Below are 15,822 nucleotides of genomic sequence, written 5' to 3' on the forward strand. Positions count from 1 at the left end.
AATAAAAAAATTTACGTATTTCGATCTCTTATTATACTCATTCTAACTCTCAAAGCGTTACATTCTAACCCGAATAGGATTAAATATGGAGTAAGAAGTAGCTAATGATTTATAGGACACTATAATTCTAGTTTTAATCCGAAACTCAACAGTACTCTCTCGAAGTGTCTCTACACCAAAACTCAATATCCATGAGCTAGCATGGTTCTTCTCTCTCTGTTCATCGCCATGTTATCATTTTGATGACACAAAGAACCTCGAAAAGGGTAGAGAGGGGATGTAGGTGACTGCTAGGAAGAGAGGAAAAGAGTTGAGGCAAAGTTTTGCCAGTATTAGGTCACCATCCCTTCTTTTGGCTAAAATGGGGAGGTGGGTGGGTTTGGTGGCAAACCAGAGGCTGAGAGAAGATCCCCCACAATCCCCTCTGACTTGGCTCTATTCTGCATACGTGGTTGATCATCCATGACTACAAAACACACAACTCCTACCAGGCCGCAATTAATGTTAGGTGTCTTTTGATTATTGATTATTATTTATTAATCCTAGGAGGTGGATACATCATTTGCAACATGCCAGAAATCCACATCCATGGTAAGCTCTGTAACTGTTAAATGCTTCTGTTACTAGTAGACAGTGGTATTTAAAGCTTGGCTCGGTAGCAATACAAAAATTACAAATGCAAGAACATAAGGAAATCCTTGCAGCCCGAGCCAACTAACACCCTGACCCTGTACCCAAATTACTAGCCCATGCTGTCTCAGTCAGGGACTCAGATTTCGGAATTTCAATCCCAAACCCCACCATCATCACAAAATCACACTCCCATGCATGGAATCAAACTGAATCCGAAACATACAAATTTTCATCTTGCTTCTCAATCAGTTGCTACTGCAGTACTTACTAGTTGACAATGAACTTGAAACAGGTTCAAGAGACATTAATGCCGCATCCAATATCGGATTTTGCTGTTCTGTTTTTTTGGTGTATTTATGAATGTTAAAAAGTACAAAACTACATGGATGGTCCCATCCCATCAGTACTAAAAAACAGAGAAAAACCAACGGTTGGTTAGTTAAAGTAAAATTCTTTCATTATCTAATTATTGTGGGCTTTTATGGGGGAGAGGGTTTTTACAGTTCTTGGGAATGGTTAAATTCAAACACGAAAGCTTCTCAGATGGAGGGAAGAATGATAGCGTCATCATTGCTACACTCTTCAATGCTTAAACTGCAACAAAACAAATGCCGCCATCAAACTGATGCAATTTTTTCCCTTTTATGCTTATATAGTTAATGAAAATAATAAAAAGAAACAAAGCAACGGGAGTAATACACATTCTTCATTGCCAATGTTTGGTTTTTCTTGTACTTCATTGCATTCGCACCATAGGCATTAGCTTCGAATATATAATGAAGTTAGCTTAAAGATGACGTCTTTGCTCGATGATTTTGGCCCATTCTTATTGCAAAATCAAACACAAAAATTAATTAAAAGGAAGCTCAAAATGGTCAACTTTTTCGGGTAAGATTGCATTTGAGTGGTCAGAAAACTTCGTATGCTTTCTACGTCTTCGAGCACATTGCAATGGAGATAGTGCTTGGAACACTATGGAGCGTGGACCTAAACTTTACATGCTTTCTTTTCTTTTTTGGGGTAATTTTTAATGGCACTCAAAAGGAATGTCAAATTAGACTATAGTTTTGTTGGTCGAGGTAAATGAATATGAGCTGTAGGAAGTAGAAATGAAGATGGAAAATGGTGGAAAGAGACAGGGGGAGAGTTAATATTTTGGTTGCTAGTGGGGGACTCAGCCAGATTTGATTCTGATATCGAGGTGCAGGAGAGGAAAAAACAGGGAAGAGCTGGAGGCTGGAGAGGGAGCGTCGGTGGAGAAGTCACTCTCAAGAAGACAAAGACATAACGCCCCTGCTCAGCCCCAAACCTCCATCGCCAAAACCAAGATAAGCTCAGCAGTTAATAGTCCCTGTCAAGGCATACCTCTCCCCCTTTCTGCGTATATCAGAAGACCTTTCCCTTCCCTTCCCTCCCCTTTATCCTGCTGCCACATATATACCATCTTTCTTTCATTAATTACATAACCTGAAACCTACTGAAAAAGAAGGAACAGTAGTCTTCTCGATCATCATCGTCCAAGGGATTGCATTGCGTGCAATCTGGTTCTGTACATCAAAACACAACATGTTGTCTTAAGGGGTGTTGGCCTAGGCTGAAGACATTCCTATGTCCGAGAAAGCGACAAATGCAAACATCCCTAGAATTACCTAATGCCTAGCAGTGTTTTCTCTCTTTGTTGGTGGCTTTTCTGTCAGTTTATATTGGCAGATTCTGATTCCAAAAACTACTTTTTTAAGTTTTTTCACTCTAAACAAACCCTTTTTCATCCTTGAAGAGTGTGTGCGTGACTTTTCCTTCCTCCCGCGTTTACTATAAGTATTAAATTTCTGTCAAAGAATTGGATTCAAAGCCCGTGATGCTTTTGTCTCTGACAAAAACTGCCATATTGGTTTCCATGCAACAAACTTGGCCTCTACTTTCTCTCTCGGGTATCACTACTAGTGCCATCACTTCTCTATTACTGACTGCTATACATGTTACCTTGGAGTTAAAAATTAAGCCTACTTGCCCATAATAAATAAGCTATTGATCTTTGGGTTGAATTAAACAACAATGTGAACCGACACCGTATCCAATTCCAACCGACAGCTTTTTGTTGCCATGACAAGATACCTCAAGTCAAAATCCACCTTTCCTCTCTCTTTCTTTAACAATTGGTAAAATGTTTTCCATGGCCTTGGGAAACACATACTATCAATCACCCATTTTTTTTTACTATGATTTTGACATTTTTCTCTCCATGGGGTTTTGCTCTTAATTAATCCTTAATCACAACCTTGATTACATGCTATTTAGCTAGAGAGGACTGACAGTAACAATTAACAAAAGCAGAAACCACCAAACATTGGGTAGTGTCCAAAACAAAAAACACAAAGGGCCAAAAATATCACGGCTCCTTCTGCTTGGATGGATGGGAAAGAGATAATTTATCAAGGCAGAGGCAAAGGGAACAGGCCTACATCTACAAGGACGTATCATGAAAGTTCATTCTGCCTCTCCTTTTTGCTCTCTCTCACAAGTCATAAGCTGCCTTGGTTGTTGTTGCATTGCATGTGATTGTGAGCATTTTTTATTTGAATTGTTACTAGTTTGATAGAAAAAGCATGGATGCAGATGGGGATGAAATTGGACAAGGGAAAGGGCCAGAGCTGAGGAGGAACAGAAATCAAGCAAAAGGGGGAAACATGCAGACACCATGGGAGGGTTGGTGCGGTGTGAATGATATTGGCCTATTAATTGCCAAGGGTCCCCCCCGGTTCCGCCAAGTTGTTTAATGCAGGGTGTGTTGTTTTTATTTTTTATTTTTTCTTACTTTTCTATCTTTGTTATGCCCACATAATAATAAATATTTCACGCTTCTGTCACTCCCACGTTTGACTTGCTCCGTCTTAGTTGGGTCGAACAGATTTCTCTAGTCCCCATTCAGCCCAACAGTTGGGCCTTTATCGGACAATCAATCCCAAATCTCAAACTCAGATGTAGGAAGTAATGTGCTTCTGATCCAGGCTGGGAGGGACTAAAATTTGCACGTACAGTCCATGATCCAGCCCAAACTATTCAAGTTCTGAAGAACCTCAAAGAATAGTAGGTTAGCCCTGGAGGACTTACTTTACTGGGGTTTAGGGTCACTTGAAATCTAGACCACAAATTCAATTGCGAGAGCAAACACCTGAATTTAGCATAAATGCTTCATAAAGCTATATTAAACAGCTATTACAAGACCTGTTTCGGTTTTAAATTAAGAGCAATAACCCTTTTAAATCCACAGAAACATCGAAACTTATCAAAGATGTTTTATATAGTATCCAGACAGTTATTTCTATTATTTACTAATAGGGATCCAACATGACATCCTGGCGGACCCTTTAATTCATTGCATATTTCTGGGTCCACGAGCGGGCGGTGCTCTCATATTTGGCTCTATCAGTCTTGTACATGTGAGCAATCTCAGGCACCAGAGGGTCATCGGGATTTGGATCTGTCAGAAGTGAGCAAATTGACAGAAGAACCTACAAAACAGACAGTTATAGCCAATTAAAAATGTTGATGACCAATATTAAAAATTTTATACAGCTTCGTTAGGATTGGGATAATGTTGATGATGAAAATGGTGTCCGTTTATGATTTAATGCAGACAAAAGGAATTATATCAAGTCTATTACCTTGGATATGGTCAGGGCGGGGCTCCACTGCTCCTTCAGAATGTCAAGACAGATGCTACCATTGCTGTTGATGTTAGGATGGAAAACCTTTGTTCGGAAAGAAACCTTTACAGAGGATAATTAATACAATCAGGTAAAAGAGAAGAGAATCCCCAAGAACCACCTACTATAGCCAACTTTAAAAACTTTGAAAAACATAGTAGATGTCTTGCAAGGTAATGCAATGAATTCAGTTTAAGATAGCAAAAATACAGCTTATGCCAACTTCAGAAACCAAAGTCAGCATACATAGCAGGTAATAAACCACTCCTACAATTTAGGTAACAAAAGCACAGGCATGTAGAGGACAGCAACAAATTCACTGACACAAACAAAATGCTTGCTAATACACGTTCAAGACATTTGCTTAAACCCTTGAGTGACCAATCTTCCAGAAACAAAAACCAGAAGTGGCTCCATCTTTTTAGCACACTTAAAAGGAAGTCACTCTCCTTATACTCTCAAGCTTTACTCTTTTTTCTCTATATTCTCTGTTTGTTGAAGCTGCTAACTCAGAAAAGATTTAAATCTTCCTAATGTAATAATAACACAATATCTAGCTCTAGCCCAGCCACCAACCCTCCACACCAATATGATAGTGATGTTTCAATTAAACATACAATAAAATAAATCTGATTAATAACAAAAGAAAAATAGAAACGTCTCCAAGCATTCCTGCACATGTTCACATGTGCACAATGAACTTCTTTATAGGCAGTCAAGCAGACAAATACATAGTTGGATGAAATAACAAGTTCAGGTATTTTTACCTTGGGTGGCTTGAAAGGGTAGTCTGGGGGGAAGTGAATGGCAACAAGAAAGACTCCTCCAGCAAAAGGACTGTCCGCTGGGCCCATGATTGTTGCTTGCCAATGGAACATATCATCAGCAACAGGGCCTGTATACATGCAGCATCATTTAAAACATATATTAGATTATTTTTCATAAAAAAGTACAATCTAACCATATTCTCTATTCTACATAGCGACCACTTTAGGGTTTTTGAATATACTAATCAAACCTCTGTATCCAAACACAATAACCAGTTGTCCCCTTCATGTCAAAAACAGATTACAACTGACAACTTGTGGCATTTACTTGCCACTTTAGACTTACATACACCATCTTGTATAATTGCCGCTTGACCTTGATGCAATCTTTATTATATTACCATAATTATTGGTGGATTCTATAAAAATCAAAGTTAATATATCACGGCTGAAGCAATAAATACAAGTGGTCGGAACATAAATCACAAGGCTTCATCAATTCCATTAACTTCATCATTGACTGAAAAGTAACCGAATTGAATGAGTTGAGAAAACAAGGAAACAAACCAGCACTGCATGAAGCAGGAGGGTCCTTCTGCAGATCCTTTAACTCCTTGTTAATCCGCTTTGAAGCCATTGGAAAAACCCTCTCTCAAGCAAGAATGGGATGGTAACTGCAGCAAAAACAAATTGAAAGTAATGAAAAGAACTGTAATAATCAAAATCTAAACCAACAGTATCCGACAGAGTCTCCTTTGCTATTAAGAAATTATTTTAATATAATAGTCACCCGTGTCAACAAGAACTGTTATAAAATTTTTAATTTTATACAAAAGAAAACTCACAGGGCCCATAATTTTCCCGATTCAAAACAGTATACTGGTTCAAGTTATTAATGTGGAGCGGTGCTAAGTCACTCTATCAAAAGAAATTAATGGATTTTTTCCAGATTTTCTAGGCAAGCAAACAAACAAAGGGCAGGGGCTAGGGCACATATATCACCCACACATATAAAAAAAAATATGATGTAAACAGAAATTAAATTAAAAATAAAAAATAAAATAGAAATTAAAAAGCCGATCCATCACCAATAACATAATCAGATAAAAAAAAAGAATAAAAAACATATTCTCGGGAATCCCAAACGAAGCACATAGTGAATCAAAACGTACAAAATATAAAAAAAATCAATAAAAACAGCCGCCACTAGAAAGGGGAAAAACAAAAAAAAAAACCAAATTTGTTGCGAAAACTGCACGGGGAAATGAAAATTCAATCAAAGAGAAAAGGAGAAGCGAAGGGAAAGGATAAAGGAATTACCTTGGCCGAGGAATTGCGAAGGGTCGACTAGGGTTAATAGAGCGAAAGAAATGAACGAAGAAAGACTTGGGGGGATTTAGGATTTGATGTTATACAAAGAGAAAGGGGCCTTGGTGGCGGTGATTCTGTGCCACGCGGCCCTCTCTTTTCTTTACTTGCCGCCTTATTATTCGCTCCCTTATTTTCTCTCCATTTTTTAAATTTTTTATTTTTATTAATGTATTAAATTATATTTTGCAATTACAAAAAAACCTTTTTTTCCCCCTTAATTCTATTAAATTTATAGAATTTAAGATTTAAAAATGGAAACAAAAATGTGTGAACTGAAATCATTCATTGATTTGGTAATAATTCCAAACAAGTAAAGTAATTAATATCTTACCCTTAATGAATCAAAAGTTTAATAATTTATGTGAATAAATCATAAATATATGCATTTAGTTTTTGATATCAGTTGATAATACACAATCAATATTGAACACAATGAAGTGACCATATATATATATATATATGTGGCATGCACCAATGCAATGCTTGCTCACTGTGTTTTCCTTTCTTCTTCTCTTCCTAGCGACATCCAATAATGTTTTCTAAGACATGAGGGAAGATGTTTTCTACTAGGTTTTCTTTTGTAGCCATGGATCGTCAATCCAATTCTTGTTCTTTCATATGCATGCATGCATGTTTTTGCAACCAGGCCAACCTTGACATATATAATAACAAACTTCTTCTAACACGATCTGATGCATTCTAACATGTATGGGGCTGATGAAGATGGAAACTGTGTTGGGGAAGAAGATATGTTTGGTCTTTATCTAAGTGATCTTAACACACTTTGATGGATGAATGTTGAATTGGTGATGATGGTAGTGCTGGTATTTTATTTTATAATACAAGATAGGGAGGGACTGCTGATCCGTATACTATATTAGTTCGTTGAGGTGTTCGCTGTTTTTGTGGGAAAAGTCAGCGCAGATAATTTAGTTAGTGTGCAACCACAACAAGCGGCTGGAAATAGAACGCATCCTCAACAAGGACAAAAATACGTGGTGGGTTCACCACAAAACTTGGTTTTTAAACGCCTCATTCTAACATCAAACTACACCAACCAACCCCACTTTCTCTCTGATTTCCAGCGTTTCCTCCTTGTTCCATATCTTCCATCTTCTTATCTTGCTCCTCTCTCTCTCTCTCGTTTTCTTCCTTTTTGTCTCCCTTCACAGTTCAGATTGTTAGTTTGAAGCCAGTTTGGATCTCTTATTGTCCTACCTGGAGCTTGGTGTTGGTAGCTGCAGTCTGTTTTCGTTTCCAGTTGCTTGAATTCCATCCTCTTCGATTTGGCGTTTTGGCTTTTACGGGGTTAATTTGGGTAGCACAAGGCTTGAAAGGATCCTGGTTTGGGCTTTGAAGGTTGTGCTTCTTCCTGGTGAGTGCTTCTGCTTTTCAATTTTTTACCTTTCCTTATCTTTTCGGAATATAATCATTTTGGTTTTTGTCTTTTTGAGATCATGCCTACTGCTTCCTGTCCTGTGTGTAATTAATCATGGGGATCATTGACTACTCATTTTCTTGTGAACCACTCATATCTGTTACTGCTTTTTTACTCCATTTATTGCTCTCAGCCGTGACTCATGACCCTTATTCATGATAGTAAAGCTGTTAATAGATAAGGCTATACCATCTGATTACTGATCTCTGCTTGGAGTCAATGTTTTCCTGGTATTCTGTTTATGCTCATAAGGTAATGGTAGTTACTGCATAAACTGAATTATTGATTTGTCAGGGATCAGAAACTTCATATTTGCTACAATGAGATGGCTTGAGTGTTTTTTAATATTGTTTACTTGTATGGCCAGGCAACTACAAGTTGGAAATGGGAGGTGTCGCGGGAAAGCTTGAATCGCCAGAAATGGTATGGGTACCAGAAACAAAACTAGAAGCTAAAATGGTTGAAGCTATGCAGCGAAGGGCATCTAAAGGAACTGCAATGAAATCCTTTAACAGCATAATCTTAAAGTTCCCAAAAATTGATGAGAACTTAAGGAAGTGCAAAGCTATTTTTGAGCAGTTTGGTATGTATGGCTTTCTTGTAATGTTCTTCAATTAGCTGATGATTAACCGAAACATGAAATTTGTGACACTATAGCCACATGAATGAAAATTTTAAGCTTCAATGTCTGGCCAAAACTATGTTCTGAGAGAGATTGGTATTCCTGGCAATTTTCTGGTACTCCCTGGAGAAATACTCATTGCATTTTCTATTTGTCTGGCCTTCCAGTGAATCAATAAGTTTTATGTTGAAATCTTCAGCAAATTTTTGTTCATTTAAGCCATAGCATTCAATCTCACACACATGTTTTTTTTTTTTTTTTTTGCATAACTCGTTTCCATTGCTTTTCTTTGTAGATGAGGATTCAAATGGTGCAATTGATCATGAAGAGCTGAAAAAATGTCTCAACAAGCTTGAAGTTTCTTTCACAGAGGAGGAGATAAATGATCTCTTTAATGCATGTGATATCAATGAGGATATGGGAATGAAATTCAATGAGTTCATTGTACTTCTTTGCCTTGTCCATCTTTTCAAGGACAATGCTACATCACTTGAAGCTGTATCCTTAAACACAAAACTCGATTTTCTGTGCTTCTGTTCAAGCTAGTGTCTGTTGCTTTTTTCTGATAGGTAAAAGTCACTCTTTAAGTTATATTACGGTATCAAACTTTTTGGTTTCTTTGAGGTTGTTTGGCTGTTCTTTTGATGTGACAATTCCCATGTTTTTAGAGCACAATCAATGGCATTCATCCTTCTGTCACCAGGAGGATGCCCTTGCACTGGTGATTTCAAGCCATTGCACCTAACTTCCAGACTTAGAACCTTTCAGAAAGCATATAAACAGGTGTAGATTCCTATAATACAAACTATGATTGTGTTTTTCTGTTCTGTCATCTTGGTCTTTCCATGACATTGGTTAGAAATCAAGGATGGGAATGCAAAATTTGGAGGCCACGTTTGAAACTTTGGTTGATGCATTTGTGTTCTTGGACAAGAACAAGGATGGTTATGTTAGCAAGAATGAGATGGTTCAAGCCATAAATGAATCAGGGGAGCGTTCCTCTGGACGAATAGCCATGAAAAGATTTGGTCAGCTCTCTCTCTCTCTCTCTCCAATATGACAGAAAATGCAGATCCGAACTCAAATTCACATGTGCATTTTGATGCTTAGATTGCTATGTGCATTTTGTTTAAAGGGGAAGAGGCACTTGTGTCATCTTAGATTGTGCATAGACAAGACAGAAGAAGATTAGACAGCATCCAAAATCCCTTAATTAACTTTAGCTGACACAGATTCATGTCAGGAGTACTGTCCATCTGTTGAGTTCATGTTTTACTCTAATTAAACTAAATTCATTGCATAACATATGCTTATTGTGACATTGCAGAAGAGATGGACTGGGATAAAAATGGATCAGTGAATTTCAAGGAATTTCTTTTTGCATTTACACGCTGGGTTGGGATCGATGACATGGAAGATGAGGAAGAAGAAGAGGAAGGGAGGGTCTGAGTCAAGATATGATGAGCCATGGCTGGTACTTGCTCCTGTCTTGGTTTTCGCCCAGTAATAATAAGTATATCCAAGTTGACAACAGAAACATGCAGGATCATAGTAAGTTGGCTTCATTCCTTAGAATCTTCAATGTTAATAGTCTCAAATAAAGATGATGAAGGAGCTTGTATCGTGCTTTGCTTGACAATTATGCAACTATTGTCTGAGGCTAGGATTTTCCATTACTTTGGTTTTTATGTATCCTTATTTCAAAACAATCCGCCCTCCTGATTCACTGCATGTGAAATTCGTCGGCCAAGCCAGCATTGGTAATAAATTAAACCATCAACAACAAAAAACCACAGTCACAGAAATGGTTTGGTTTTTAGATTTCGAATCGACCATTTATGAACTTTATTAATTGAAAAGATATTTGAATCTTATAAATATTAGATTAAAATTTAAAACTATTAATGTCCAAATATTTGTTTTAAGTTGTTGATGCATGATTTCTTTGTTTAAAAAGTAAAATTCAAATCTCCCTTCTCTAATTTCAAAAATAAAAAATAAAAATATTACCCTGCACTCTAATGCTCTAAACACTACCTACTAAATACTCAATCTCATTAAATTACTGACTTTTTATATTTTATAAGAATTACCTGAAGTCAATTTATTTACAGTTTCAACAAACCAGCAAGGAAGAAGAGAAAAAGGGGAAACTACCCAATAAAGTAGTACACAGCACATTTACGAACAAAGAATTCCTTTTAATAACGTAATAATAATAATAATAATAATAACATCTAAGAGTGCGATCTACAATTGGATTTTGATAATACCAAACACTCCAGCCCCAAAAACAACATTCACTAACATAAAATCACCCTCACTTCTTCTGTAACCAAACCATACCTTTAACTCCCTCATATCAAAACTGTCATTGCAAGCTTTAAGACTATGACCTAATAATACAAGCACAATTTAGGGGGGTTGCGACTGCCCCAACCAAACTGCCTCAACCCACAGACATACAAATGCAAAAGCGCAAACCCTGACAACTCAGACACCTGCCCCTGACTGTGTAAATACTAGCTTTTAACCTTCTCCCAAACACAAGATAAACACACTTTCATATAGAAACAAGTTAGAACTGGCACGCAACAGTGCCAGTGCCCCGACGGTAGTTGGAGGCATTGCCTGACACAGCAACACCTGCAATGTCCGGGAAACTGCTGCTTACGGCAGACACTAAGACACAAGCTCCAAAAGCCCACATGGAGGGATCCTTTACCCCCTAGTCTTTGCTCTCTTCATACCAAGGCTGTTGTGGAAGGGGGATACAGAACCAGACATGGGAGAACCTTCCTCACGAAGTGTACCATTCAGCATTGCTAGCTCTCGCAGCTGTTGTTTCTTGTAGAAATCCTGGGATTCATCCTATTTTTCAAAAAAAAAAAAAAAAATCATGATACCCAATAAACACATAAATTAATATTTTCCAGAGAGAAGGACGCTTTACTCACCACAGGTTTAAGCAAATCTTCAAGTATCTCCCGTGCTTGCATCAGGCGAGCATCAACTATTTCAACAGGTAGTTCTCCCTCAACTAGGATATGAAGAGGTTCATTAAGATGTTCATACCCAGGCTTTCCTCTCATCATTTCTTCCTTAACAATTTTAAAAGATAACATTACTACATTTATATCCACATAAGAGAGACAGAGAATTTAGCATTCACCGGAAAGAACAGATAATTCAAGATCAGGTACACTTTCATCAAAATCTTTTTACTTTGATCAGAGATTTTCCAAACTGGTTTAATGAGCAATAACTATTGAGAACCATGCGAAGAAAGGGATCATTACCCTAGCTGGATCCTTAATACTGCCCCGCCCTCTTATCAGGACACGACACTCTGTATTTGCTTCCACACGCTTAAGAGAGTTGCCCCTAGGACCAAGGAGGCGGCCAACAAAATTGTACTGCAACATTAACTTAGTTAGATGCTAAAAAAGAAAATTTCTAAAATCACTGTTAGGACAGGAGTTCATTCATACATTAGGGTATTTCTCGACAGGAATATCCACTCTGATCGTTCTCTTAACAATAAGACCAGAAGAGCTACCTTGAGAACTCAGCCAGTTCTGTGCCGAAGAGGGCTGTACTAATCCTGACATCTGCACCATAGTATTCCAGGTTTTGTTAAATAAACCATAGCAACAGATTAATGCAAATGTCTTCCATCGTATGGCACAGATAAGATTAGGAAAAAGAGGACTCATTCCTTAGACAAGCACCAGGCATTCCCCAAAGACATTTCATAACAAGTGCCTTGAACAGATCAAAAGATTTCATTCTGACAGAGAACATCCATAGAAGTAAACTGAAATTTGAGGACTACCAAGCCTAAAAACAGTAATATATGATTGTCCTGACAAATCTGGCCACTACGAACACACTCAACCATCAAGAAATTGGGATCAGATGAGACTATCTAAGCAGTTTCTAGGACACCGGGTAAGCTAGTATTTCCAAAACAGGTGACTGGAATCATGGAAACCACTTTGGGGGGATACAAAAAAAGGCTGTTCAGTTATTGAAGTCAGCACTAAAGTACACAGTTCAGAGAATAGCCCTCTTCTCAGAACTCCTAATATGCGCTGTATCACACTCAATGATCCGCATTTCAGGCTTCCATCCTAACAGAAATTGTAGTTTTTTTTTTTTAACAGAAACTGTAGTTTAACATATAAGATTGTGACAAACTGTCATCCCCTGCACATTTGATTTTATCTTGACAATGATAAAGGCCAGAGAAAACAATGAGTCATATAATTAGAAGCAACGGTCTGAAACATTTTTTAAGCTAAATCTAGTTTTCCGGACTTCTTGATGTTAGCCTCAGACTGCCTGTCATAAGGGAAAGGACAATGCAAGCTACAAGTCAAATAAAGGTTAGGTTAGCATGAAATGTAAAATATTAAGTCAGCAATACCTCCAAAAGCAGTAAAATTAGATGGTAAAGAGTTATGTTAATGGTTAGTATCCATACTTCTGATTGAAACCGTGATGTCCATCCGTTCATATCGGCTCCTCCATTTGACAATATTCCTCCAGAAGCCAGGGGGCTAGCTTGTTCAAGCCCACTTTGACCTAAAACTGATGCATTCCCCAACAGTGTGGTTACACGCAAAATTTCTGCTCCAAAAATGTCATTTTCAAGAATAAGATGTACCAGTTAGCATTTGTTAAGAAATCAGTTAGCAGTCACCACAAAATGGAGAGACTACACGGAATGTTAATATAGTCAGTTAAATATCAACTCTTCCTTCATAAAATAAGCTACTCTTCCAGTTGAATGCAAACTGGAATGAAATGAAAAGAAAGATGTGGTTAAACTGTATTTTGGTTTATTTATACATCAATAATAAGATGTCTACATATCTTAAAAAAGAATAATTTGACTGACTAGCTCACACAACCATAAATGAATCAAATCATCAGTTAGAATCTGAAATCATACAAGTGAAGAGAAAAAAATCACATCAAGCACTTAAAAAAACACTATTTAATTGCATCACCACTAAAAATTTAGCACATTGTTGCATGACAATTTTGTACAATAAACAGAAGAAAGAGAAAACAAACAAGGCAACTAAGATCTCTCTCAATGAAATCTGAAAGAACTAAATCTTTCGAGCAAGTCCTCCAAGATTTCTCAATTCCTTGAGAGACCTTGGGATCCACGATATGATGATTTCAGTAAATTTAAAATATATTTTATGCTCTTATAGTTGGCAGTTTGGAAACATAAACCCTTGAAGTATTACCAATTTTGTTTAAACCTACCATAGGCTGCTCCCCAAGATGTATACCAGTAGAACCATTAGCTATCTCTCTGTAACTCTTTCCTTCATCACTGTTAGTGAGGTTCAGAAACTTCCTTTTTCTCCCATTCTCTTATTTTCTCTTAGGACTGCACTAGCAACCTCTTTTTTCTTCTTTAGCCTTTCCTTCCATCGCTAAGATATGCCTAACTCTCCAGTGCAACATAGATGAGCTATCAAGGTTCATGTAAGATTCATCCTATTGGTTTATGAAACTAATTTAGAACCATTGTTTTCTGCTATATTTTTGTAGCTCTACCAGAAAAAAATTGAAAATGTAAGCAAGCCTTTCATTGAGGATTGAAATCCTATTGGTTTTTGAAAGTAATTTAGTCAATGAATTAGCTCTAGCTTCAGCTTTTGACAGGAGATTTAGTAATGAAGTTAGTGTTAGCCATTAGATCCCTAATTAGCATTTCTAGTCAGTTACTTGTCGAGTCAGTATTTGAGGGTTAACTTTTACCTTTAAGTTGTTATTTTTCTTTTAATGGAAACAAATCAAGGGAAGGGGGGCAGATAATGTTCTGGACGAATGATCCTTTCACGAGAAAGATGATTGCTGTTTTGCAAAACTCACCCTGGTTCAACAATCGATAGGTATGTGGAAGCACTGGCATGAATGGACTAAGCTTGTGACGCTCTGCCAGTAACTCCGAGAGGTATCTGCAAAAAAGAAAATGGAAACCATCAGCCAACTTTGGATTAACACATCTAAACAAAAGAATCATCTCCAACTACCGGTCAATGGTGATATCAAAATTACAGAGTCATATAAGAGTGTCACATACAATTCCCAGTTATTTAGCTTGGATTCAATACACCTACTTCCAGATCGCATCTTAAACCTCAAAAAACCTTAGATACAACACAATGAAAGCATCAACGCACTATAAATTCACCGACGCATAAAATCTGAACTGATCTGTTAGAACAATCATAACATCGTCAGAAACTTAGAACGAAAAGCATAATCGGCTAAAAAACGAATCGATCGATCACTAGATCTTGAAAATTCCAGCAGAATACAACTAAGAAAACAAGTTCCACAGTGAGCAAAGCATCTCTAACCAAAATAAAAAGATCGCAGTCAAGATCAGTACAGTAACACAGAAACAGCAAAAAACAAAGAGATAACCAAACATCCAGTACGATCGAAACCAAAAGACAAGTATAAAACCAAAGATCGCAAGGCGTTTGAATAAAAAATTAACGCGGGAGACGAGAAAAACAAGAAAAAATAAAATAAAAAAAAGAACATACTTCTCTTGGTCGAGGAAGGCGGCGGAGGAAGCTGCGGCGGCAGCAGAACGAAGGCCAGAGAGATGAGGAGAGTGAGGGGCGGAAGGCGAGGGAGAGTAGGCCATGTACCTGCCTCCGCCACCTCCCGATGAAGTCATGACTGAAAGAGAAAGGTGCAACACGGTGGTGGTGGTGGTGGTGGTGGTGGTAGTTGTTGTTATATAGTTTCCTTTTTTGGTTTTTGTTTATTGTATGTAAAATATAAGTAAAGAAAAAAGTAGTGCCAGGTAATACTTATACGTGTGAAGTGTAAATAAAATAAAAAATAATAATTACAAAAAAAGGAATGGAGAGGAAGAGAAGAGGGGAGCGCTGTGCATCAGTGTGTGGTGCGTGCTCTCTCGTTTCTTTATCCGATGCGTCGGTGCAAATGTTTTTTCCTTTTATACCTCTCTTCTTCATATTTTTATTTTATTTTTTATTTATTAGAGGCAGGTGGGTGTAATGATCTTTTACTTGCTTTTACTGCTGGCAAAGTTGACCGTAATTTTTTTTTCCTTAAGAAAACAAAATGGCCTTTTCTGTTTTTCTTTATTTACTTTACGAATAATATTAATTAAGCATTAATGTTAGATTGTTTAAGTCAAACTTTATAATTAATGACAACAAGGTCGTTTGCTTACAAAAAAAATGCTACAAATTATGAAGATAATCATGAATATTA

At 37.3% G+C, this 15,822-nt stretch overlaps 3 protein-coding genes across 3 annotated transcripts; 1 reads left to right on the forward strand and 2 right to left on the reverse strand.

Annotated features, from left to right (window-relative positions):
• Nucleotides 1-3,810: 3,810 nt before the first annotated feature.
• UBC30 (ubiquitin-conjugating enzyme 30) lies at nt 3,811-6,569 on the reverse strand. Its single transcript, XM_007020262.3, has 5 exons — nt 6,428-6,569; nt 5,675-5,781; nt 5,108-5,235; nt 4,299-4,403; nt 3,811-4,145 (listed from the first exon to the last, which is right to left on the reverse strand). The coding sequence occupies exons 2-5, from the start codon at nt 5,742-5,744 to the stop codon at nt 4,002-4,004; spliced, it is 447 nt and encodes a 148-aa protein (XP_007020324.1). The 5' UTR covers nt 5,745-5,781; nt 6,428-6,569; the 3' UTR covers nt 3,811-4,001.
• Nucleotides 6,570-7,508: 939 nt separating this feature from the next.
• Nucleotides 7,509-10,247, forward strand: LOC18593180 (Calcium-binding EF-hand family protein). The gene is made up of 5 exons (XM_007020265.3): nt 7,509-7,853; nt 8,284-8,499; nt 8,834-9,036; nt 9,398-9,566; nt 9,866-10,247. The coding sequence occupies exons 2-5, from the start codon at nt 8,301-8,303 to the stop codon at nt 9,985-9,987; spliced, it is 693 nt and encodes a 230-aa protein (XP_007020327.3). The 5' UTR covers nt 7,509-7,853; nt 8,284-8,300; the 3' UTR covers nt 9,988-10,247.
• Nucleotides 10,248-10,718: 471 nt separating this feature from the next.
• On the reverse strand, nt 10,719-15,508 carry LOC18593181 (RNA-binding KH domain-containing protein). The gene is made up of 7 exons (XM_018124683.2): nt 15,120-15,508; nt 14,437-14,522; nt 13,025-13,170; nt 12,030-12,149; nt 11,838-11,954; nt 11,496-11,639; nt 10,719-11,409 (listed from the first exon to the last, which is right to left on the reverse strand). The coding sequence occupies exons 1-7, from the start codon at nt 15,254-15,256 to the stop codon at nt 11,260-11,262; spliced, it is 900 nt and encodes a 299-aa protein (XP_017980172.2). The 5' UTR covers nt 15,257-15,508; the 3' UTR covers nt 10,719-11,259.
• Between the last annotated feature and the right edge of the window lie 314 nt (nt 15,509-15,822).

Source organism: Theobroma cacao, chromosome 7 (genome assembly GCF_053813885.1).
Source record: "Theobroma cacao isolate CCN51 chromosome 7, ASM5381388v1, whole genome shotgun sequence".
Taxonomy (NCBI): Eukaryota; Viridiplantae; Streptophyta; class Magnoliopsida; order Malvales; family Malvaceae; genus Theobroma; species Theobroma cacao.